The following is a 26841-nucleotide window of genomic DNA, read 5'->3' as shown; positions in this document are numbered from 1 at the left end:
AGCCCCCTGTATATATATACATTTTTTTTTGTTAATATTTTGCCTCATTATGATTTCTCTTTTTTTACTTTGTGGTGTTCTTAATTCCATAAACTAAATAAGATCATATCACTTCCACCTGCTATTTTGTTTTGTCTTAACTTGCATGCTCCTCTTTATTATTTATAAATGTTCCTTCAGAAGTTATTTATTTCTCGAGATAAAAACATAAAAAGAGACACTGGCCATACCTGTCTTCTTCTTCTTCTTCTTCTTCTTCTTCTTCTTCTTCTTCTTCTTCTTCTTCATCTTATGAAGAATTATTAACCCACTTCAAGTGGGGTCGCTGACACAGATACTGTTCTACCATTTGGATTGAACATATACCCATTCTTTGTCCACACCTTTTTCCTTCATGTCTGCTTCCACACAATCACTCCATCTCCTCCTCCTCGGTCTGCCACGCCATCTCTTTTCAGGTGGTGTCATTGTAATCGTCCTTCTGCCCATGTAATCTCATCCCTTCTCAACACATGTCCATACCATCTCAACTTAGGTCCCCGTACTTTATTTGACGCTTCAACCACCTTCATAGTTCCTTTGATATATATTTGTTCCTCACATGATCCTCTGGCGTTACATCACCCAACCATGTCAGCATCCTAATCTTCGGTACATCTCATCTTTGCTCCAAACTTCTTGTCGTTACCCAGACAATGGCCATACTTATTGTTGGATATTTTATGACTTTGAATCACTTATCACTTCCTGATGTCATGGGAATAGGCAGGGCCTTTTCAAACATGTTTAGGTTTACACCACAAAAGGGAAGTCCTGAGAAAGTTGAAATTTGGCAACTTGCAACAAAATGCACCTTTCTCACAGCACATGAAGTAGCTTTATCGAAAGACAATGCATTCACAACAATGAATAACAACATGCATTGTGGCCTTAACTAAACATGAGTAGGTTTCTCCATTTCCTACCTCGTGCACTTCGTTTTGTGCAAACAATAGCGGAACAGCTTGTAAGACCAAAAGGGGCAAAGGCCAAGGTGTCAGCTGCCACCAGCTGTCCTTTGTTTCCGGAGCAGAAGGCACACTGAACCTGTCCCAGGAATCGACTGTGGGAATTCTCACAAGGAGCCCATTCATGGCAGCTTAGCACGTTGGAAGTGCTATGCGAGTATTTAGTCTGCAGTGGACAGCTTGTTTCCCCTCTGTTTGCAGTCGTTAGCCTCTGAAATTAAAAGTAGTATAACTCTTCAGTTTTATTGGGTTTTTTTAACCCTAAATCTCATGGAGCATGAGCCAAATTCAACGTCACGTGTCCACCTGCCCGTGTACAGCACGTCTGGTGTTAATTGTTTCAAGACAGAACGATCAAAATAATTATCAGTGATGTGACTTATGGTCAGAGGACATTCACAAACAATGGTTGCCAGTTTGGTTCCCATTGCATCACATGGCTCATGATGAAGAAGAAACGAATCTGTAGTTTGACAAACAATCGTCCATAAAATATCATGAAAGAAGGAATAAAGGATTCCTCTTCCCTCCCTCATTCCTTCTTTTCTCTTGCATGCTGTTCCCAATTTTTTTTTCTTCTTCTTTTTCAACTCATATTTTTGTTTCTTGGGAATTTTAAATGTTCGTGGTTTTTTTAAATACTTGAAAAGCGTTTTCATTTTTCCTTTGGTATCTTTCCATTTTCTAATTTTATATCTTCTTTTCCTTTTAATTTTACATTATTCGTTTTATTATCAGCAATTTTATTATTTATTTTGTTGCATATTGTGGCATGATAGTGGGAAAAGTGCTTATTTTTTTCTAACTCTGCATTGCCTCATCATTCAGTTTTTTTTAATCTTTTTTGAAAAAAAGTTTTATCTTCCTACAATTGCTTTCTCTGAATTAGCCCAACCCCCACAAATCGGGATAAGAGGTTTTGTAATTTGTGTGTGTCGATTACTTTTTTACCATTTGAGCTTTTATCATCAAATTTTCAACCAGCCTTTATTTTGACAACATAGAGAACACTACTTTATAAAAATTTACATTATTTATTGTTTATGTTTTCGTAAACTTTATTTGGAGTACAAAGCGGACGTGGACGGGCTTTGCATTTTGCATTGCTTTCTCTTCTCTATCCTTGTGTTTGCAATTCTTAATTCTCCACTCATTCTATATTGTTACTCTCCTTCTTTGCAAAAGCATTTTGAGATTTTGTTTGAAATGAAAAGAGATATCGAAGAAATAAATTGATTAATTGATTGATCGAGTTCGGAAGACACATCATGTTCAGGCTATTCATACGTCTCGTGACCTATGGTGTACGTGACTTCACAACTCTTCCTTCATCCTCATAAAACACCCCTCCCACCTCAACAACCCCCTGTGGTCTCCGCTTCCAATCCTCCTTGCCTCCAAACTCTGACTCTCTTCCCTGGAGAGTTTATTAGTATCCGGATGCACACAGTCTGCATAATGATACTTAGCACATGACCCTTGTTGGTAAATCAGAGCAAACTAATGCATGATATCGATATGAGATCTTAGAATTGGGGTATATACATGCATGCAACACATCGTTATGGGGCTAGCTGTTTATTATGTATGCACAGGCAGGCAGTGCTAAAATAAGGAGTTGAGGAAAAGCAGAGAATGAAGGATGATGGGAAAAAGAAAAAAAAAGGCAGTGGTTTATCGGGATAGAAGTACGAGAATGTTAGGAGGAGATAGAAGTAAAGTGAGGGAAGGGAATGAACATTTATGGAACATAACAGAGAGAAGTGTTGTGGATCGTTAAAGTATCTGCCATTATTGCACATATAATAAATAAATTGGGCCACATCACTCAGATTATGAAATTACTGCTGGCCACAGGAACGTGAAAATAAAGAATCACACTTCAGGTATTTTTGTTCTCGTTTGGGTGATTTGTGAAAGAAACAATAAAACAAACGTTTAAATGATTTATCATATATTGTATATCCATTTCCATGGTCAGCCACTGGAAGACTTTCAGTCTCTTGAATTTCTTGGACTCAGCATCAGCCATAACATCTTGGGCTTACTATGTAGCATAGCTGGCCAGCTGCATCCATATCCAGCTGCAGACTGGGTATGTTCTGTTGTTCCCAGCCATTCTTTCATTAATCAGAACTACTTAGTCTACAAGGCCTTTGTCCTTTGCTCAATTGAGGACTTGCTCTTCCCTATGGGCTGACATTTCAGCATTACATATGTCTCTATTGAAATACGTGCAATCCAAACTATTCAACATTTTTGGAATCCCACATGATGAGGCAGAAGCACAAGGCCTTTTGCTTTCCCATTGCAGAAAAAGTCATTGAGGAGGAGGAGGAGGAGATTGTGGCCATACTCTGTGCAGAGCATTGGTGCTGCTTAAGCAGTCTCCTTGGCTATTGGGCACAATCCTGGACGGGTCGCCACTCCGACACAGTATACCAGCATGCTGGCACTCATTTTGCCGACCTCGGAAGGATGACAGGCCGAGTAAACCCCACCTGGTATTAATTCAACAGCTGAGTGGGATTTGAACTCAGGACCCTAGGATCCAAAGCACACCACCCAAACCATTAAGCCAATGCCAGGAATTTTGCCAGGGTGCCGGCGATAACTCACCTACTCTTCACAAAGGATACCATGGGATATTTGAGGTCCACCAACTAATACCGGCAGATGGGATGCCCAGTTTAGCGTCCATCCGAGGGATGGCACACACATTGATGCGTAAAGTACTGACCAGGATGACAGTTTCTATCTGGGTCAAGATTTGAACTGAGGCTGGAGAGCTCAGAGGTGACTGTGTATACCTTGAGGCCATCCGGCCAGCTCGTGAGTAAGAATAATATACCATGAAGGCATCTTGCCACATGATCTTTATGCACAGAATGATGCAGTTAATCCTCTCCTGGCAAAATTCCTGCATTAACCTACAGAGGACATCGCATCAGCAGCACAAGCATGCTCCCAGCAAATGCTTCCCCACAGCCGTGTGCTGCATACGAAATAATCACAAGAAAAAGAGCAATCAGAGATTGTTTTGGGCAGACCCTCACCAGGACTTGTTTTGTGTGGTGTATTTTGTGTGGTGTTTGTGTACTGATGTGTTACATAATTAATAAGAGACATAATTAGAATTGCCACTTTATAAATGCTGGCAGTGATGACTGGTTCAGCCATTTCAGAGGTTTTTATTTATTTTTAAGCAATATGGCTGCTGAATCACGTGACCGATGACATCCAAAAAAATTGTGGACCATTTTATCCCGAGATGACCCTCAAAAATTTTCATACTGATCGGATATACATATTGTTGCGAATTCGCGCACGCCGGCGTGCGGACGGCCACGTGACTCGAATCGCAGCACGTCGCCCACCGGACGGACAATTCAGTCGTGACCCTCTCAGACCAATGCCGGGAGCTAGTCACGGGTGGGGGTTTAACCCCACCACGACCGTGCCAATTGCCCACCCGTGCAGGAAAGGGTTGCTCGCCAAATTCGATCTACCTAAGTACCTGTGCGGATGGTCGACCGTGCGATCGTACCACGCCACAGGCCGACTCCGGACACGAACCGCTTAAGCAGTCCGTTCCGTGCTACAGTGATAACTGAGCGGTGTTATCGTCAGCCTCGACGGTTCCGATTAATTACCGGGCATATTAAGCCCACTACAAACCCTTTACGTGAAGCAGGATGGAGGGTCAATTAAAAGGAAGGAGACAAAGCGAAACGGGCACAGTTCAACATGCAAGCACTTTATTTACACGACACACGGAAAGCACACATATACAGCCATACACAATCAAAAATGCACATATAGCAATTAAAACAAAAGAAACAACGACGCAGAGTTACTACCGACTACGCGCACACACGGCAACACTTTTCCAGTTCTACTTTACAGACGGCGCGACACACATTTACTCAAAAGCAAAGGAAAGAAGCCACCCTCATAGACAAGGGGGCAAACGGGGCCCGTTGGCCTTTATGGCGTGGGACTTGGCAGACCGAACGAGTCCCACGAGACCGTTGCAGGTTACCTGCACCCTCGCGGTGCGATGGTGGGCGAGTTCTCTCCGGCGCTCCTTGTACGAACGTGCAGGTCCGCGCGACACAGCTGGCAGAGCACGCCTCCAGTCTGCGTCCCTCCGCGACGTCCGGACTCTCCACCGACTGCAAGCTCCAATGAGCGGGTCGCTCTACGGACCGCTTCTCCAAGACCCAGACGGCCAGAAGACCACAAACCGCCGTCTGACACTGACACTCTCACCGACCGCCCTGACCTGACCTCCTCAGTGGCGCCTCCGTGCGCCCTTTTATTTCCCCGGCACCCCGCCCCTCCCTTCGCGGCACGCGGTAGGGGGGGGACATTCCACCAGAGAAATCGGGGTGGGACTTGAGTTCCAACCGTCATTCTTGTTTACCAGAGAAATCGGGGTGGGAGTTGAGTTCCAACCGTCATTCTTGTTTACCAGGGAAATCGGGGTGGGAGTTGTTGTTGTTGTTCCCCTTTTGTGTTCGTGGAGATGTTGACGGTTGCTGGCGGAGTGGTGAGGATGGCGTGGTTGTTTAGAGGCAGGTGTGGTTGTGGTTGTTTTGAAGCGGCGTTGTGGTTGGTGGTTGTTGTGTGATGGCGGTTGAGACGTGGTTGGTTCAAAATAAAGATAGAACAGAAAAACGCCTAACTCAAAGGTCTCAGCCCGAATGAATCACATAAATTCCCTCTCGACAACAGATTTGGGGCTAACTACACATGTACTTAGAGATATCTCACCTACGGGCCCTTCATGGTGTAATGCGAATTTCCACAGCCATAACAATATGCAATTATGATGTCATAACAAAGGTACCTATGATGGCACAAAAAAATCACACTCATTCCTCATGAGGAGTACTTGCTATGTGCCAAGTTTAAATTTTTTCCTTGGTGTGGTTTCAGAGATAAAGAGGTCCAATTTTTTTTCGTTTTTCCAGCATGGCTGCCACATCACGAGACCTACGACGTCATAATTATCATGATAACATTCTACAGTAGTAGGAGTAGGCACACCAATGGTGAAAATTTCGTCTCAATCCGATAAGTGGTTACGGAGAAAAATACGAAAGTTCGATGCAGACAAACAAAAAACAGACCCAAATGCCACACCCTCTCCTTCGGCAAGGGTATTAAGACATATTCATGACTAAGTTGCTTTGAAAACAATTACAAAAGAGAAAACATCAGGTTTACTTTTGGGATAGCCCTCATACAATCTTAAAATATGAAACCTTACAATTAACCTTTGGTAACACACACGCACACACACACACACACACACACACACACACACACACACACACACACACACACACACACACACACACACACACACACACACACACACACACACACACACACACACACACACTCAAAATGTTTCACATTCTTCCAAGAACAGGATAAAAATATTTTGAATAAAAATCCTCATTTGATTTAGTGTTCTCTTTATTTTTGATAAAATTGTGAAATTTAAACTAATATGCAAGTTTGTGTTCAAAGCAAAGCAAAAACTGATGCATATAAACGTTTTTAAACCTAAATTAAAACATTTACCAGCGAAAATAAACATGCTAATATGTGATGATCATTGGATTCATAAGAATCTTAAAAAAAATGAAACCTTTATCATTTTTGAGCAATACATTATTTTGATCCAAGCACAACCTGCACACCACAATTTGATTGTATATTTTGGAACTACACACTCGTATTTTATTTCATCCACATTGATACACTCAAACATGGATTTCTGAACTACATTCTTGTCATTGTAGGTCCATGAACAGTACAAACTACAAAAGTTTGCAAAGCACTTTGGCATGTTGAACCAAGAAACACCTGCCTTCCCTAATTGAAGCACCATGTGGAAACATTTGCAGCTGCAGAACCCGATCATCTCCTGGCTAAGTCTGTTCAACTTTTGGTTGTGACATGCAAGGACTTCTTCACTCCAGCAGCTGCAGAACTATTTATAAAGATCACTACATTTTAGCCAAATATACGAAACATGTCAATGTATTTGTTGTATTCTTTGTTTGATACAACTGGTAAATACTAAAGTTTGGCTGAAGCACATAGCTTTATTGATGGGTGGAGCAGTAAACTACAGCAGAATGGATGATGCTGTACACACCCTGCAGCTGCCTCCCACCATGCAGAAACTAAAACATGCATCCACTGTCAGTCATAAACCCAAGTTGGAGTTAAAATGAAACACCAAGAAGATTCTAAAATCTAACAACTACCATAACCATTTTTTTCATTGACATGCCAATGAATTACAAAGCAAAATAAGATGACCAGCAATAAGAAAGTAAATGCACTTCATTGAATTTCCCAGTAATTTCCGTGGAGATGACCACATGTGTATGGTGTGATGTTTCACATAATAATATTTGATAATACATGGTGGTGAAAAAGTCAAGAGCCACAGGGTTAATATTGTATAATGTAAAAAGCCAATAAACTTGTTGAACCCTTGAAATTCTGAGAAAATAAATTTATATCCAATGAAATGTAATCTATATCGAAATAAAAGTAATCAAAATCTAATTTCTAATTTAATCTCCTGTGCATATAATTAAACATAATCTATATCGAATTTCTAAGTAAAAGTAATCCACATCTAAATTCCAATTAAACATAATCTACATCTAATTTCTAATTTAATCTACTGTAAATCTGATTAAACATAATCTATATCTAATTTCTAATTTAATCTGCTGTACGTATAATTAAACATAATCTATATCTAATTTATAATAAAATGTAATCTATATGTAATTTCGAATTAAACGTAATCTATATGTAATTTCTAATTTCCCGGTGTATGCCCCGGTTAGAATAGGTATAGCATATCCCTGTGTGTCGTAAGAGGCGACCAGGGTTGGCGTCAGGAAGGGCATCCGGCCATAAAACATTGCCTCAAGAAAAAGCCAAACCCCTGCACAGCAGGGAAAAATGGCTGTAAAAACGGTCATTTTTATTTTTATTATATGTAATTTCTAATTTAATCTACTATATATCTAATTAAACATGATCTATATCTAATTCTTAATTTAATCTAGATCTAATCTAGATCGAACTTATACTTTACTTAATGATAAATTAATATAAACAGATATTTTTCCATGGTAGAAACATGAGGTGGGATTTCCTCTAACATCTCTGTCTGACTATGAAACCTTAATTTCTGAAGAAATTCACATTTAAGTTTCCCTTTAAAGAGAGGGATAAAAATAAACTATATCTATATCATAAAGCAGGACTGTTTGTCTGTCCTTCCCCAAATGACTTCCTCAATTTTGGGGCAAGCCTTTCTATGGAATCCTTTGGGGTCTGAGTGGGTGTCTTAAGGTGGGTGGGAGGTTTCATAAATTTCTCAATACAATTATGATTTTGAGTTTCCACCTGCACAAAACTGCACTCTCTTTCTGCATGTAAACACATTCACGGGTTCAGCATTCGCAGTTTCACCACTTGCTGCATGTGGAAACATTTTCTGGTTTGGTTATCCATCCATCCATTGGGACCATACTCTGCGCAGAGCGTTGGTGCTGCCCAAGCAGTCTCCTTGGCTATTGGGCACAATCCGAGATTGGTCGCTACTCTAACACAGGATACCAGCAAGCTGGTACTGATTTTGCCGACCTCAGAAGGATGACAGGCAGAGTAAACCCCACTTGGTATTAATTCAACTACAAAGGGGGATTTCAACTCAGGATTCTAGGATCGCAAGTCCACCACCCTAAGTTTCGGTAATGTATCAATACAATTGTGATTTTGAGTTTCTATCCAAACAACACCACTTTTTCAACATCTGAAGGTGGGTGGAAGGTTTCATAAAATTTTCAATAGAATTATGATTTTGAGTTTCCACCCATATGAAGAAAAAAACCTGTCATTCCACTTACATGATTTGTATCCTAAAGATAAAAACAAAAAAAATTAAACACTTTTCGCATGTAAAATCATTCACTGATTCGGCATTAGTAGTTTCCAAATTTACTGCATGTGGAAACATTCACTGGTTTGGGAAAATATCTCAATACAACCATCGTAATTGTTATCAGCTTCATCATCATCATTAAAAGTACATTTATTTTAAACAGTACGACTCCCACAGTTTTGGAAATTTTCTATGCAGCTTTTGGGGTCCCTGCGCATATCCTAAAGTGGGTGGGAGTTTTCATAAAATTTATCAAAATATATATTTTTGAGATTTTGGCCTCAAACCCATGTGTAGCACAGGTATCTCACTAGTTTGCGATATAATCGAAATATTAGGCAGGATTTATTTTGATGTGCTTCAGCTGTCATCTATATGTGCTGTCTTCTGAAACCAATGTGAAACATACAAACATACAAATTACGGACTAATTATTACAATACACATTTGATTTGTTGGACATTAACTTGCAGGCACTTTATGATTCTACATGCATATGATGTTTGGCCATTACTTAGCATCTCCATACTGGTCCTTGTAAGCTCATATATGATATTGTTGTGGGCCGGTGGGGTTGGGTGAGAAGACCACGAGGTGGGGGAAGCTACATCGATTCCCACCAGACTCCCCAGAATTGTAGGCCATCGTTCACGGATAATTCCATGATGCGGTGGGTCGCTTAACCGACCGTGGACGCCAATAACTCAACCATGTGACCTAGGGTCCTCCCGCCTATGGGTTAATCGGGTTACCTAATTAACCACGCGGTTTAACCACCGGGGAACCATGCCCTCGGTACGCCTTGTCCGAACCGGATCACTCTACCGGATTGGATGCAGCTGAGCGGCACTGCCAAGGATGTACCGGCTAAAAGGAACGGTCCGTTTGGGAATAAAGATCCGGCTAAACCTGGATTTGAACCATGCTGGACCAATGAGAGAAAAGACAAAGGCGAGCTGGGAACATTCCTAATGACAATTATTTATTAAAAGCAAGCAAGAAAAAGCATGTGGCACAACAAAGATTTATTGGGTATGTAATGCAGGGAAAGAGGAGAGAGGTGTGGGGTGCGGCAATAATACAAGCAACTTACTAAAGCAGACACAGTGCAGACTTGATGCGAGATTAATTACAGTAATAACAATAAGGATCTTCTGCAGGCTTACTTAACAGACAGGTGCCAGCACACTCAGACACACACACAGAAAAAGAAACCCCAATGAAAAGGGACTTTAGCAGCCAGGGAGGGAGGGGAGTTGAGGTTATAGCTTTTGGCACCTGGGCGTTTCGGGGGGAGGGGGGGATGCTCCATGGTGCGGTACCCGACAATAGTCGCGTTGTTCTGGCCACAGCCGCATGTGTGGAGATCGTGTTCTGAAGGAGGAGCTTGAGTGGAGAAGGGTGGAGTCCAGAGGGCGAGGGTGGAGCAGTACGCGAGACCAGGCAGGAGGCGGTTCGTCGAGGCGAGACGTGGGCAGAGTCCAGAAGGAGGAACACTCCGTGTGAAGAACACCCACACCGAACACTACACTTCTCAACACCACCCTTTCACGGCGGACTTCTCCGTGTTTTATAGAGCCCGGAGCTTGGGCGAGGAGCCATGCCGAATCCGACGTCATTGCCTGAGTCGGCATTCTGACTGGTCCCAACCCCTCACGTGGTCCGCCAGCCTGGGCCGGGTTTCGGGCAGACGCCGGTCCAGCCCGACCACCTGGATGCTAAAGCGTACGTGACTCGCCGCACATGTCTGGTTTCGGGTAGACAGTGGAAGCTTAAAGCGCGAGTCCAGCCCAAAGCGCACATCGCAGATTTTGCCTCAGAAAAGTAAAAGAGTGGGGATGAAATAAAAAGGGAAAAATGATTTAATAACCTAACTATTAGACCATCGCAACGCACTCCCTTGTCTTCCCTCTAAACAAAAGGAAGGGGTCTATCTACACGTATATTAATGGCATAACTGTCTCGGGACACCTATCTGTTGTATGCATGCGGTTCCGAGAACCGCAACAATATTTTTCTTCAATTGTTCTGTTTCTGGGATAGTCAACATAGATGGCTGACTTGAGATGCCCACACAGAAAGAAATCAAGAGTCGTTCTGGTGACCGAAATGCCACCTGGCTCCTGACTTTTGGGCCACAATGCATATGACTACCCACAGAAATTACTGCAAAATTAACTGAACTTTAATTTGTCACCTACTGGCACATTTTTAATTGCAGAAACAGCAAGCAATGACATATTTATGATTGAAAATCAACCCCACCTTTTCATGCTCTACACTCCCCCATCTACACGAATAAAAGGCAGTATGTGTTAGAGTGTCTCCTCCATTTACTACAAGACCATGAAACCTAGCAGTCTGAAACTTTGCCTGCATACTAAGAAAATTCCAAGGAAGTGCATTAGTGAAAATTGGATATTTGGGTTAATGAAAACACCTCTTTTATAATAACGGCCTTATTTAATTAAATCCTTTTATCAGGCACATCCTTGGTCACCACTCTCTATGGGGTCTTAAGGTGTATCTCAGGTAACCTTGCTGGGGTCTGAAGCCACCATATTTTGGCCTGCTCAACCATGCCCTAACTTGAAATAGGCCGCAACGATTTCTTAATGGTAAAGTTTTGTTTTTTCACTTTCCTCACTCTTATTATCGAATGCCTGTTCATCATAGCTACGAATCACTGGTTACAGTTCAATGCTTATAAACGTCCAGAGACGTCAGCATTGGTGGCTTTATTTCATTTTTGCACATGCAATCACTATGAGTTTCTCTTAAACTAAGCAGAATTACAAAATTTAAGTTGCAGAATCGAACTTCCAAGCAGCTCCGACTCCTAAAAAGTCTTCATTTGTCCAATTCGGACATATTTGACATTTCGGGCATCTCCGGGAAGTGTATGTTTAAAATGACAGTTTGGATGTTTGCTAATTGCCTGCAAAGTGAGCTGTTTCTTATCAACCATTTCGTTGAAGTGCTTAAGCCAGTGCTCTGCAATATTCACACTGTCACTGAATACTGTACGTAGATCAATTTGAACAAAGTTAAGGGGTCACTCGCATACGTTCTTCACCACGTGTTGTTCTGCGATGCAACAGGCAAGCTCACTGAAAATGTGAAATTTTATTTTCCACGACATTTCAACTTTTTGTATGATCTTCCATTTTTGACCCATCACTTTGACATAGATAAATACAAATAAAAATTAAACACTTCCTTTTAAAAGCTTCTTCAATCATTTTGCTTGGCGCACATTTCAATGGTGCAACTGAGGTTCTATACCCGAAGTAGGAAGGCAAAATAAATGATTTGATAACAATGTGCAAAAAATATTTTCAGTTATAAAATAATGAATCACCGCACCATGGCGAGAAAGCCGAGAGGTATGCATGCTTACTCTGTGTAGTCTGGATTCAAATCCCAACCAAGCTATAAACTTTCATCCCGGTGTTTCACAGGCAGGGTGACATGTGTACCATCTCTCGGATGGATGATTAACTGGGCATCACATCTGACTCCAGCAGATTCCCACTCCTTTCCTTCTTTCCGAACCCAACTTCTTGCTTTCTCTCCCACCCCTCACCCAGCTCCCCAACCTTCCCTCTCTGTTGAGGTGACGAGCATTTATGAATCAGATTTGGAATAAGCCAACCAGTGGGGTGCAATGGTCGCTGCATGCACGAGCATGCATGCATGCAGGCAGACCTTTGCCAGGAAGATAGCATGGGTTTTAAATGCTCACGCCCCAGGTTTCAAAGCATCTGCGTGTGCATGCAAGTTGATGTTGTTTCCTGCTATCTCCCCATGTGGTGGGTGGGTTTCATGAGGTGAAACAGAGACCTATCCGGTCTCAAAATTTGTGTGTGTGTGTGTGTGTGTGTGTGTGTGTGTGTGTGTGTGTGTGTGTGTGTGTGTGTGTGTGTGTGTGTGTGTGTGTCATTGATTGGTATCTACATCTAGGAATGGAGTCCTTGCAGGGCGGGCTCAAAGTATCCACTTCCATTTCAGAAAGGGGTCACGCTTCATAGACCAAGCTGTGAAGTTTTCTTTTCTCAAATTTTTGTGCCGAGGGCTCTCTTCAGGATCGTCGCTGAGCCCCGGACAGCTTCCAACTGCAGTTCATTTGTAATAATATTACCAGGGATGGTTTTGAATATCTATGTGACATTCTTCATCATCATTCCCGTATCTCAAACCATCACTGGTCCAACTTTGGCATTCTTCAACTTCCAGGATCTTTTCACTTCTTTCTTGATGTCTCAGTATTTGGTCATTTTATTGATTTCTGCATCGTTTAGTCCAAAATCACTGGTATTAACACCTCAATCAGCAATGCCTTCTTCTCTCTTTTTTGTGCTTAAGTATGATTTCTGGTTACAATGCTTTGTTTATGATGGTCACGCTCAATGGGATCATGAGGTTGTACGTGAACCGTACTTCCATGTTTTCAGTGATTGCTTTTGGTTCATGTTCCCACGAATTTTCTGGAACTGGGGTATCAAATTTTTTGCAGATGTGCCAGCGGATTTCTTTACAAACTCTGTTGTGTCGTTGTGTGTACAGCTGTTCTGACATGAGTTGTTTTTATTTTTTTGTGCGTGTGTGTTCGGTCATTAAGCATAACATATGATTCTCTTTGCTAACCTCCACCCCTCACCTATCTCTTTTTTTCCTCCTCCTCCCACCACCCCTCCCCCCTCCTCTCTCAGTCTCTGTCTCTGTCTCACTTCCTCTTCGCACCCTACCATCCTGCAATGCAGAGCAACATTTGGTAAGGTGTCACTCTTCCCCACCCCCTCCCCTTACTCACTCTTTTCCCCTTCCTAGCTTCCTCTCCCCTCCCTCCCCTCTCTCTCTCTCTCTCTCTCTCTCTCTCTCTCTCTCTCTCTCTCTCTCTCTCTCTCTCTCTCTCTCTCTCTCTCTCTCTCTCTCTCTCTCTCTCTCTCTCTCTCTCTCTCTCTCTCTCTCTCTCTCTCTCTCTCTCTCTCTCTCTCTCTCTCTCTCTCTCTCTCTCTCTCTTCCCTTCCTCCCTCCATCCTCTCCTCTCCCCCCTCCCCTTTATATCCCTGTCAGCATAATGACAGGTTGTATTTGCTAGTACCAAATAAAAATGCAACTGTATCTTCATCAGCATACTTTATTTATAAATCAAAAATAATATACTGTACATCATATATTGCACATCAAGTGGTTGCTTTTTTTGATGGCTTCAAGAACTGTTCAAGTCATGAGCACCAATAGCTTGTGCTGGCAACATTTGGTTGAAAAAAATGTACCAAAAAATAAAAGCACAAAGTTGCTGTGCATTCTTAACAATAGCACCATCAATTTCAAAAAGTAGTTACAGCTTCTACAGATGTAGTTTGAATAAAATGCATCTGTATCGATAAAGGTTGAAAGCCACAATTTTGTAACAAGTCATTACACCCCATTAAACATTTTCTTGATGAGTATTAATTTATCCATTTCCCCAAAAAACCTTTCTCTCAATAGTAAAAAAAAATTCCAAATGAGCTAAAGCATATCTCCTGGTTTGGTCAAGCTAAGAATTCTAATAATGACAATAATAATAATAATAATAATATGAATTTTAAAAAAACTACTTATCTCACAGCAAAGTGATAAATTTTAATGACATGTTTAAAACAAGGGATACACGAGACAGTCACCTTACCTGAAACGTGTCCTGTACCATTAAGTCCAACACAATAGTAAATAATCTTTGGTGTAATAGCTTATACAGTTTCAGCATTCATACATTATCCTGCATATCAGTTCAAGCTTCTTAAACCGTACTCTGCTATATAGTCTCAATAGCGTTACCTCATATGTCCTTTCAAATACTCTAGATATGGTATTTATTTCCTGCCCTTTCTGTCCAAAAAAAACCACAACTTCTGTTCTTGCAGTGATCTTGAAGTACACATCCAAAGCACTACAATCTAACAGAATGAAACCGTTTCAATGTACAAACGAGGCAACAAGCATGATAGATGACCATTATAGCCACTCAGGAACTCCATAAATCAGACTTGGTGACCTCTTGCCAATTTCTATTGTTTGTCACAGCAGAAGTAAAAAACATTCTGATCAACAGAGATGCCAAATCAAGTGACTGGATGTGCCTCAAAACTGAAACTGCAACAAAATGTAGAATGGGTTGGAACAAAGAGGAGGAAGGAATAGTATAGAAGGAAAGGGGGAGGGGTGAAAAAGTGCATAAAACGTCACTTTGTAGTTAAGGAGCAAGTAAGCAAAAAACAAACAGGTAAAATAATCTTTCACAGAAGTTTCATCTGTAACATGTTCCGCAATATTTCAAGATTAAGTGTCCTCACCTTTAAGCGTGATTTGCTCAGGCAAAGCTTGGAGCCCAATGGTTTTTGAAATGCCCTGTTCAAAGAGCTGCTTCGTGAATACAATCCTGAAACAGAGTCCCATTGCACATGGTTATATGTATGACTGCTCCTTGTGGCTTAATCCAGATATAGTAATGGTGCCAAAGGGTCAGGAAGACTTTAACAGGTTCACTTTCTTCAAGAAGTACAACTGATGCCAACAATATAATACTTTAGGCACTTTAGAACAACCCATGTTGTTACAGCTAGCTTGACGCCAGGTGTATTTCACAACTCCACGGGTTTTGTGGTGCATTCTGGTATCTAAATCACAATGAATTATTATGGAAATTTAACAGCATTGCAATTCTGCAATAACAAAACAAGAAAAAGAACAATCAGAGATTGCAGACCCTCGCCAGGACTTGTTTTGTGTGGTGTTTGTGTAGTTTTTTTTTGTGGTGTTTGTGTAGATTTGTGTGGTGAATTTTGTGTGGCATTTGTGTACGGGTGTGTTGCATAATTAATAATAGACATAACTAGAACTGCCACTTTATAACTGCTGGCAGTGATGACCGGGTACCAAGATGTCCTGCTTTGACGCAACCCCACTTTGATTGGACACCTGACCCTGAACCACGAGGTTTTTATTATTATTATACAATTGGATTTAAAATGGGATGAAAATAAATTCAATTCAAATCAAATGGAAGACCAAACAGGTACAGTCCTGCAATGGAGCAATCAGAAGGAACCCAAACAAGCAAAAAGCAAAGATGAAGTTATCAGGAGGAACCTGGATAGGATTCGCATTTCAGCTGCTACTTCTCTTCCCTCAGACCCATCCAAACACAGCCAAGTGATTGAAAACAAAAATAAAAAAAGAACCCAGATCAAAAAATTAAATAATTTTGGCTGCCAGACCATGTATCTCATCAAGTTGAAATTTAAAACATGTATTTTCCATCTCTACTAGATCATAATTGTGAAGTTTCACATTGATTGATTAAGTGGTTCCAGAGAAAACATTATTTCATATTTTCTTCAATCCAATATGGCTGCCAAACCATGTGACATCAATTATTCCTTAACAAACTTGTACACCCATGGCTTGGGGAACATTTGTGTCAAGTTTCCCCTTGATCTGTCTTGCCATTCTGGAGAAGATTTTTTTAGGTTTTCAGGTAAATCCAATATGGCTGTCAAACCATGTGATCTATGATGTCATATGTGTGAAGCTTTTGTTCCCCAAAGATAGGCAGTGGGTTAAGCAGAATGAGGCACATCTCTTGAGAGGTCTTCGATGGTCTTCATGGAGAGGTGCTTGGAATTCAAGCTTGTTATGGACGCTGTCATGGCGTCTTACACAGAGGTCTATGAGGACATACAGAATAAGGCAAAGCAGCCAACGATCACTTCCTTCTTCACAAAGCCTGATGACCCTTAGCCAGGGATGTCGACATCAGCTTAATAACCTCCAACACCCTCCATCTTCATCATCATCATCATCATCATCATCATCATCATCATCATCATCATCATGTACAATTTAAAGTTTTTCATTTTTACTAGTTTAGGCAAAAAAGTCGATAAATTTTAGAGTTCGTTCCCCTAACCATATTTTTCCACAATGCCTTAACTTTGCGCATCGCAGTTTTGCCCAACGCAGGATTTTTCAAGAAGGTAACCCCCAGGGACGAGGAGGGCTGCAGTAATACAGTTTATTGACTTAATATTTGCAATTTTGTTTTATTCCGGAAACATTTTGTTTACTGCTAACAACCCAGCACTAATTTTACTAATATGCACACTTATTCACCAAAAAAAAATAGAATGATTTTGTTTTATGTTCCCAGGGATCAGACATTACATCGTTTTTTTTTTTTCTTCCAAGTTGCAAAATGCAATTCTCATCAAGTCATGAATAATTCACCACCATAAAGGCCTAGCCTCGCGCTAGACATAATGCAATAATGACATCCCAGACATAATGACGCCATTTTACTAAACTGCCATCTTACTAAATCCGTCATTCTGACAGCTGACGTCTGGCATTCAGCCCGTCACCTACAGACATTGGATAGTCAGATATATGGGTTACGGTGTTCAATTGCCATCAGCGAAGCAACAGGACGGGTTGAGTGCTGGATTCCAGAATGACGTACATGTCCATAGAGGTCTAGCCGAGTGCTAGAGGTAACACCATAATGACATCCCAGAGGTAACGCCGGAATGATATCCCACCAAAAAGAGCGTGACAGATAGAGGGACATGCGGATGGAGAAATCCGGCTACTTTAATATATAGATAAGTAATTTAATTGGTCGGAAGGGAGGTGCTATCTGCACGTTTTGTTAATCAAGTGGGCTGACAGGATGGCCTAGAGGTACACAGACTCCCCTCTAAGCTGTCTAACCTGGGTTTGAATCTCCTCTCCAGCTATAAACTGTCATCCTAGTGTTTCACAGACAGAGTGATTCATCAATGTGTGCGCCGTCCCTCGGATGGATGCCAGCATTCTCTGGTGGGTGTTAAAGATCCCATGGTGCCCTTCATGAAGAGTCGGTGAGCTATCGCCAGCACTATGGCCGAATTACTAATTCCTGCCTCAACCAGCAGAGAGCATTGAATCAGTGGCACAGCCATGCCTTCAGCCAATAATGCTACCCCACAGCCTTGTGCTGCATACAAATAAAGAAGCGAGTGAAGTATTAATACATCTTCTTGCCATTTTACGATTAGTTAGAAAAAATATTTCACCAGAGAATCACCAGACAAAGTTGGCTCAGGTGCAAGTACACAATTGCTGACTTTTTTAAAATACACTGATTTCATTAACATCCACAAGCAATATTAACAAGCTACTTGCGCTCTCAGAATGGCAGTATACCAATGCTTACAAAACATCTATGTGACAAGTTATAGTTTCATTCCATTTCGTCAGAAATTGAGCCCAGCTGAGACAACTCAGATATATGTACGTTGCCACTGAAGTTTGCTACCATCCGGTAAATTATCACCACCAAAAGCACAATTCCTCATTAGTAGATCAAAGCCAATCAACGGATCCTTACCTTTGAGGCCATTTTTCTTGTCCATGTTGTGCACCTCGGTCTCAGAATGTGAGCGATAACGACATGTCGTCTTGCTCCTTCCTTGCAGATGATCAAGCTTGTGGGCAGCGCAGCTGCATTGTGCCACCATTGCATCCTATATAGCCAAGCAAGAGTTTGTGTGAAATAACCTCAATTTAGAAGCCCCATTTCTAATAAGAAATGTCATTGTGTGTCAGGCAGTCAGTGTGTGTGGGTGTGGGTGGGTGTGTGTTTCTACTCCATAACTCCAAAACCATGAAACCCAACGGCCCCAAACTTTGCATGCATACAAAGGGAACTCCACAAGAGTGTCGGGATGAAAACTGGGTGTTTGGGTAAATTGAAACACCCCTTTTGAAGATAATTAACGGTTTACCTTCATGAAAGGCTTATCGTTAGTCAGCCCAATCTCACCTTGCAGGTGTTTTCTTAGCCACCATTTTGATTCGGCCTCCTAAAAACGGCTTGCCTTGGAAACATGATATACTCTCAGACTAATTAAAGTATATAACGGAAATACAATTTCGGATTTGAGAATCGGATCTTGTGGACTAAATAAGTGTTGAAATCAAGAGCGAAATCTGAAACTTAAAAATTGATTCTTAGAACTCAGCGTATATCATTCATTTTCATTTTTACCTCCGCCACTGATGAAGGAGATTATGTTTCACCCCTTTCTGTCTGTTTGTCTGTGTGCAGGATATCTCAAAAAAGTTGTGGACGGATTCGGATGAAACTTGGTGGACATGTTGGGTGTGTGATAAGAAGAATTGATTCAATTTTGGTGAAGATCTGAATCCGAATCAATCTGGGTGTGAGAATTATTAATTTTTAAAAGTGATTCTTCACCATTGAGAGATCGGGCCAAAAACGATATATAGCACGATATTTCAAAAATGTTTTGGGCCAGATATGTTCTCGTGGATCCGGCATTGTGTGGCAGAGATACGCACTCCAGTGAGTGCCCTTCCAGTTCATTTTGGTTTACTGAGAACTTCAAACACTGGACAAGGCAGTCCCAAAGACTGATATTTGTCAAGATAACAATAATAAAACAAACTTACAAATATATGTGTATATATAAAAAAAAAACATAAAATTATATGAAAACATATATTATGCATAAAAGTAAATGTACAGAATAAAAATAGAAATTATCCAAAAATAAAGAGATTTTCAATTTCCAACAAAACATCTAACTTTGGCCATTAACATCTTACTAGCAATAAGCAAGGCTGTGCACCCTCCTCCATATTTCCACAAGAAAATGTGAAATTACAAAAGCATTAAACTTAACTTTTTCTACTATTCTGTTTTTCTACTGTTTTCCCCAAAGAGTAACTTCATTGAGTGCAACAAAAACAATTAAGCAGGCAAAGGCAGTGGAATGAGCAGTGTGCGTGGTGACCACTTGAGCAGTGTGCGGAGGGACCCCACATTGCCCGGCAATGCCGGGTACCTTTGCTAGTATTAAACATGTCCCTATTCACACCAGATTAACCCCAGTGCACACTGCACAGTATAGTATTTTGGAAGTGTACTCACTTGCTGGCTTTGTGAGACATGCAGCTGGACTTTAAGATTGTGCATCTCATGTCGCAGCCTCTTGTTACCATCCTGCAACTCTCCCAGCCTTTCCATCAGGCGGCAGAGCTGATCCAAATGTTCCATGCCCGAGCCCAGATGATTTCCAGGCTTGATCTGGAGAGACCCAGAAACAAATAACTTCTCAGTTTATAAGAGGCAGCAAAAATTTAAATGGTAGTACTGAAGAAAGACCAATATAAAGTCTGAAATACAAATAAACATTATTAATAAAAAAAAACATCATTTTAGCCATTATTGATCAATTCCTGACATTTGATCTGTAAGTTAAAATATACAGTCAATGCATCAGAGAAAAATCATTGCAAACCCATTGAAAAATAATTAAAGAAACGTTTCAACCACATGGTCAAAATGTGCTCGACTGGGATGCATATGAGGATGAATGCATATGACGGATGCTTATGAGGAGCAAACAAAATGTTACTGTTCCATTGGAACAATGAATGGCGAATGCACCTGTTTGCGTTGCCTCTGCTTTTGTGCAAAATCATCCCATTTTCTTTCCAGATCGCACCAATCCTGCTGGGTTTGTTGAAATGACAGCCTTTTGCTGCTTGCTCCACCCACAGTCTGTTGCTGCTTCTCATTGCAGTCTTCTCCTTCCCCTGCTACGTCCTGCTGATCAGAATCAGCAGGAGACGTCGGTGTTCCTCTGTCCTCTGGTTCTTGCGTTTCTGATGTCATTTTTGCAGGGCTGTTTGTTTGGGAAGTTGATGAGTCTCCATCAGAATCTCCATCAAGCACATCAGCCACATCAGAAGCTGGCAGTTCCAGAGCTTTGTGGTGCTCCTGCATGTCGGACATGCCTTCTGATGACTCGAGTGCTGACAAAGCACAGTCAAGGTTCGGCAATTCCAATCCAGAGTCCTGAGACCTGCGCTTCATCAAGCTATGAACAAGGGCCTCATTTGCCTCCATTATATCAGGGAGGCACGATTTAGATACTTCCGCATTGCTGGCAGCGTGCTTGGCATAATTCATTTGTTCACAAACATTTTCTAATGAACAAATCTTGGTTAGAACCACCTCCATGTTACCACTTCCTCGAGAACCTGAAGAAACACGTTGCAAGAAATGAGCAACACAAAAGTGAGGTTATCAAGTTAAATTTGGATTTGATTCTTCAATGCAGAATACAACAGTAGCATTCAGTTACAGGAAAGGCCCACTACTTTCAGAGGAAGGAAGGAAGAAGAGAGAAAAAAAAAAACTTCTTATAACATCCATTATCAATCAAGAAATCTTCAAAATGTTTATTCATCTTTATTGTCCTTAACAATGTTATGACTGAAGACTTTCAGCATTGGTTGAGCACCCACGATGCTGAGTCTGGCTTTTGTTAGTGTACAATATATTTATTAACTCCATCACATTTTGAAATCCTGGATACAATAAGCTTTTTAATTCCATAGGGGGTTATTGGAGACAGAGAAGAGAGGGAAGAGATAGTAAAAGACGCATCTTCGTTTACCAGGACAATAATACCATTGGGGATGTGTATTAACCAGAATTCTTAGCTTTAATCTTTGATATACATTCATCCAAGACATCTGCTGTTTTCACCTTCAGGATTTATCAAGAAAATAAAAATCAGCTTATACTGCAAGTTTCGCTTTGATCACAGCAATCGCTAAATGCATACGTAAATTTGTGGATCATCGCAGCAGGTAGTCACCTCGCCAATGGCTGACTTCACAAGCAAATCTGCGGATCAGGGCAGTGGGTAGCTGCTCAATCATTGGCTGCCAAATGACAAGCGCGTGTATATATATATATATATATATATATATATATATATATATATATATATATATATATATATATATATATATATATATATATATATATATATATTTGAGAGCTTGATGCAAAAATCACAGGGTCTTGATGTTGGGAATAAAACTTGGAGAGAATTGTCAAGCCTGTAACAAGTCCGCTAAAATGGGCCTGCAACAAGTTGGCAGCAACCCCAGGTCCTGATGCACCATCATAGTTGGCACAGCGACAGTGACACAGCGTGATGACATATGGTTTAAGGTCCATGCTAACCTGTGGAATGGTGTAAGGACTGCGCACCTAAGGCATGTTTACTGGTCTGTGCTAACCGATGGGACGATGTGAGCACTGCATGAGTGGGAGTGAGTGGGAGCACGGTGCAAGCACCATGCAGAGAACAGCTTGAAGATAGCACACACACACACACACACACACACACACACACACACACACACACACACACACACACACACACACACACACACACACACACACACACACACACACACACGTGCACGCAGTTACGGGCTCATACTGACATGAGGGACAGCTCGAGCAACATACGAGTGAGAGAACACTTTATGGGGTCATGCTTGCTGGCGAGTCGTACGAGCACAGTGTGAGCACTGCACAGGGACGACATAAAAACAACACATGCTGTTACATGCCTGTGCTAATTGGTGGAACAGCACGAGCATTTTGTTATGGGCTGGTGAGCACTGCCCACGAGCATGCCATTACGGGTTTTGGGAGTTGAGTGAAGGCAAGTGCTTATGCAGGTGTGTCAGGGGAGGAGTGGAGGAGTCACTCAGGGCAATGCTTTCAAAGTGAATTGTGGAAGCACAACACTGCCGATCGAGACTGGTGTTGGCTTAATGGTTAGACTTAGGGTGGTGGGCTTGGGTTGCCAGGGTCCTGAGTTCAAATCCCCCTCGATTGTTGAATTAATACCAGGTGGGGTTGATTCTGCCTGTCATCCTTCCGAGGTCGGCAAAATGAGTGCCAGCTTGCTGGTATCCTGTGTCGGAGTGGCGACCCTTCCAGGATTGTACCCAATAGCTAAGGAGACTGCTTCGGCAGGACCAACGATCTGCACAGAGTAGTGTCCTGATGGATGGAACACTACCAAGAACCAAGAATCAAGAAACCAACAAGATCAGCCAAGAACCCTTGTAGTGGGAAGCAGACCCAGTCGACCAACTTGGCTCCATCCAGCAGGGGCGGCTGTACAGGACATTTCCTCTTTGCCTCCTTCACCTATTGCCATTGTTCATAATAAATTTCGAAAAGAAAGCTTGCTTCACCTCGGTGTTATACCTATGCGTAAAAGTCAAGGCACCACACAAGCTTGCCCAAAGAACTTGTAAAAATGCTGTCAGACAACAAATAAAATGTGGAGAACCATGACGCACGTTTTTCAGGAGTAATTGGTTGGGAACAGAAATGTATGGAATTGATGAGGGAGTGAGTTAAAATTCTGCCTTTTTTCCATGTATGACTTGTAGATTCTTCTTAAAGGAAATCAACGTGGGTGTTAAAGAACATTATCTTCATGCAAAAGAGTCATATTAAAGAGGCACTGGCAGCCAACATATTTCTTTATCCAGCTTCAGTGAAGCCATTCTTCGACTAATCATATTCATAGTATTATGTAACACCGCACAAACAAAACAACATGGAACGCCCTACCTGGGATAAAATACATGACAGTAACCGGAATGGTAGTCGGTGGAGCGTATATCTCTGCCAGGCTGAACAGTTTGTGTTTTGTATCCCACTGATAGGTCGGATTTGGATCTGGATCTTCAGCAAAATTTAATCGGCTTGTTTCTGTCACCTATCATCTCATCCACAAAGTTTCATCCGAATCTGTCCATAAGTTTTTTGAGATGTCATGTTATATATCATTTTTGGCCGAATCACTCAATAGTGAAGAATCAATAAAAAAAAATTTCTCATATCTGGAACAAGATCCAGATCTTCACCAAAATCCAATCAATTAGTCCTTGCCACACACCCAACCGGTCTACCAAGTTTCATCCGAATCCGTTCACAGCTTTTTGAGATATACTGCTGACAGACAGACAGACAGACAGACAGACAGACAGACAGACAGACAGACAGACAGACAGACAGACAGACCGAGGTGAAAACGTAACCTCCGTCTCCCTTCGGCGGTGGACGTAATAAGTAGAGATGTTTCAAAATGCACATTTTGCATCATTTACACTTCCGAAGCTCCAATAATAATATTCACAATCGTTATTCATAAGCAGGCTGTATTATTCATATACAGTGCAGTACTTCATTCTTGGCTTACGGGAGATTTAAATGACGTTCTATAAGGGTGTGGACTTATCTCTGAGTTGTCTAGCCAGGGTTTGAATCCCGACCCAGCTATAAACAGCTACAAACTGGTGTGTTGCAGGTACAGTGAGGCATCGATGTGTGTCGGTCCTCAGATGTACAAGATTAAGCTGGGTGTCCTGTCTGAGAGCATTAGTTGATGAACGTTAAAGATGCAACTTGTCTTTTGTGACGAGGAGGCGAGCTATCGCCGGTACCCTGAAGAAATTACCAGTTTCTGCACTGGCTGACTGCTGAGAAGGCAATGGCAAACCACCCAGTATAATCTGTGCCAATAAACTGCTTCGGCAACATCAACACTCTGCAACAGGGTTGAGTACACACTACACAGGCTCGGATTCCACATCAGATAGTCCAAGATAAATAAGTTTATGGTTGTGATATTGATGGTGGAAAGAATTGAGGAAAGTTACAAATAAAATCACCCCACAAGTGCATACGTAATAAGTGTATGGCCTCTCCTAAATTGAGATTGCAACTTCCTCCCACACCTCCCCCCACCACTATCTCCAACCCCTCCCCCCCTAAAATAAATAAATAAATAAATAACCCAGAGTGTGTGTCGATCACTCATTCCCCATGAGAGGGATTGATTCTTCATTGATATCAATCATATGTAGCGCAGGGTTGTAGGATAGCAATCGGAGCATCATTGTCTGAGGATGCAGCTGTGCCGCTGATGCAATGCCCTCTGTAGGTTGGGGCAGGAATTTGTAATTTGTTCATGGTGCCGGCGATAGCTCGCCCACTCTTCACGAAGGACACCGTGGGATCTTTAATGTCCACCAACTAATACCAGCAGACAGGACGCCATGAGTTTATCGTCCATCCGAGGGACGGAACACACATCAACACAGCTAAAACGTCATTTATTTATTAAATACATGCAACTACAGTACGACTGTATAGATTCACAGATACCCGTCTTGTGCACAATCACCAACAATCACAACGTCAGGATGTGGCACACACACACACACACACACACACACACACACACACACACACACACACACACACACACACACACACACACACCCACACACACACACACACACACCCACACACACACACACACACACACACACACACACACACACACACACACACACACACCTTACCCAATTAAACAAACTCCGAAATGAGAGTGCGGGATGGCCGACACCGAGAGGTAGAGGTATGCGCACCTGCCTGAGCTGTCGAGCCTGTGTTTGAATCCCGACCGAGCTATAAACCCTCATCCCGGTGGTTCACGGGTAGGGGGATTCGTCAACGTGTGTGTGTGTGTGTGTGTGTGTGTGTGTGTGTGTGTGTGTGTGTGTGTGTGTGTGTGTGTGTGTGTGTGTGTTTGTGAGTGTGTGTGTGTGTGTGTGTGTGTGTGTGTGTGTGTGTGTGTGTGTGTGTGTGTGTGTGTGTGTGTGTGTGTGTGTGTGTGCCATCTCTCGGACCGACGTTAAACCGGACGTCCCGTCTCTTCAAGATCCCACTGCGTTCTTCGCGAAGAGTTGGCGAGCTATCGCCGGCACACTGAACAATATTCGAAGCCCTCGCTTTACCATGAATCAGGGGGCACTGCATCAAGCAGCACAGCCGTGCTCCCAGCAGTGAAGCAAAACAACGGGGTACTCTTTTACATCGAAGGCGTATGATCATTATCCGGAATATTTGGTGGACCGTGGACCGTGAACGTAACCACATCAAAGCTGAACTCGCTTTCCCACCGGTACCAGGTCCGCCGGAGGGGGGAGGGGCAGGGAAGAGTGGGCGGGGCCAAGATGCATCCAAACTCCCCAAAACCTCGAGGATCCCACAGAGCACCCTCCCTGAGTTCAGAGGATATCATGATGTCATATTTAACTTTTTTCTTTCAAATCTTCATCTATCGCCAATCGATGCATAGAGCAACTTGAAGTGCACAATATATTTCGGACAATGGACGAGTAGTCGACTGCTGGAAGAACAATGCGAAACAATAGGTGCTGAAACCTTATGTAGTCCATCTATACTATGATTAGAAATATATATATATATATATATATATATATATATATATATATATATATATATATATATATATATATATATATATATATATCGTACTGAAAAATCTGGGAAATCACTTGATTGATGCAAAATGAACACAAGTAAAGCACAACGTTGGATGTGCACAAACTGCTGCATATAAAACGTTGATAGATATTTAAACTTTAATTGTCACAACTTTATTTTAAAATAACACTACGAGCACAACCAAGTTGGTCGTGCATTCACCTTTCCGAAGTGAGGTCGAGTCGAACAGGCTGCGCCTCCTCATGAACATCTCCATGGTCTACTTGCAGTGAGCTCTGAAGCACCAGGCAATGAACGTTCAGTGTCTCGTATCGATAGCTCATGCAATCTCCGCCTCCATTCTTGACACGCCCCTACACAGACACGCCCCCTTCTTAGCCACGCCCCACATCGTGCTGGACCACTCGTGGACAATGGTGGCTGAACGAAGCGAGTTAATGCATGAAGGAGCGCCTATGGGCATATACGATCTGGATTTAAGTTTTAAACGCATCAGGCTTGCCACGTGACTGCAGCCACGACTCATCCTGATGAACGGATAACGTGAATACGTCTTGAATCAGGAACGACGTAGCAGCTGGGATTAA

General features: G+C 41.9%; 2 protein-coding genes across 2 annotated transcripts in view; one reads left to right on the top strand and one right to left on the bottom strand.

The window, feature by feature from the left end:
- CFAP96 (cilia and flagella associated protein 96) overlaps window positions 1–8371 on the top strand; it is a 67279-nt gene extending 58908 nt beyond the window's left edge. The window contains exon 7 of the mRNA XM_085864489.1: window positions 6824–8371. Within this exon, the coding sequence (XP_085720615.1) occupies window positions 6824–6875 (52 nt within the window). The 3' untranslated portion in view covers window positions 6876–8371. The remainder of the gene's footprint in view (window positions 1–6823) is intronic.
- A 5750-nt stretch (window positions 8372–14121) lies between these two features.
- LOC147008484 (uncharacterized) lies at window positions 14122–26606 on the bottom strand. The gene is made up of 6 exons (XM_085864644.1): window positions 26456–26606; window positions 20498–21093; window positions 19979–20134; window positions 18413–18548; window positions 15339–15424; window positions 14122–15138 (listed from the first exon to the last, which is right to left on the bottom strand). The coding sequence occupies exons 1-6, from the start codon at window positions 26508–26510 to the stop codon at window positions 15127–15129; spliced, it is 1041 nt and encodes a 346-aa protein (XP_085720770.1). The 5' UTR covers window positions 26511–26606; the 3' UTR covers window positions 14122–15126.
- Between the last annotated feature and the right edge of the window lie 235 nt (window positions 26607–26841).

The sequence above is a fragment of the Eptatretus burgeri genome, chromosome 18 (assembly GCF_056783735.1).
Source record: "Eptatretus burgeri isolate ZD-2024b chromosome 18, Ebu_testis_v1, whole genome shotgun sequence".
In the NCBI taxonomy this organism is placed as follows: Eukaryota; Metazoa; Chordata; class Myxini; order Myxiniformes; family Myxinidae; genus Eptatretus; species Eptatretus burgeri.
Note: the sequence above shows the minus strand (reverse complement) of the source record. Positions and strands in the feature narration are given on the sequence as shown.

What these genes read in the sequence shown, in the direction of transcription:
- LOC147008484 (XM_085864644.1), bottom strand. Translation starts at nt 26,510, where the DNA reads ATGGAGATGTTCATGAGGAGGCGCAGCCTGTTCGACTCGACCTCACTT. An exon ending in ATGTCTCACAAAGCCAGCAA is followed by an intron (nt 18,549 to 19,978) that starts GTGAGTACACTT and finishes TTGGCTATATAG; the next exon opens with GATGCAATGGTGGCACAATG. An exon ending in CAAGAAAAATGGCCTCAAAG is followed by an intron (nt 15,425 to 18,412) that starts GTAAGGATCCGT and finishes ACTCTGTTTCAG; the next exon opens with GATTGTATTCACGAAGCAGC.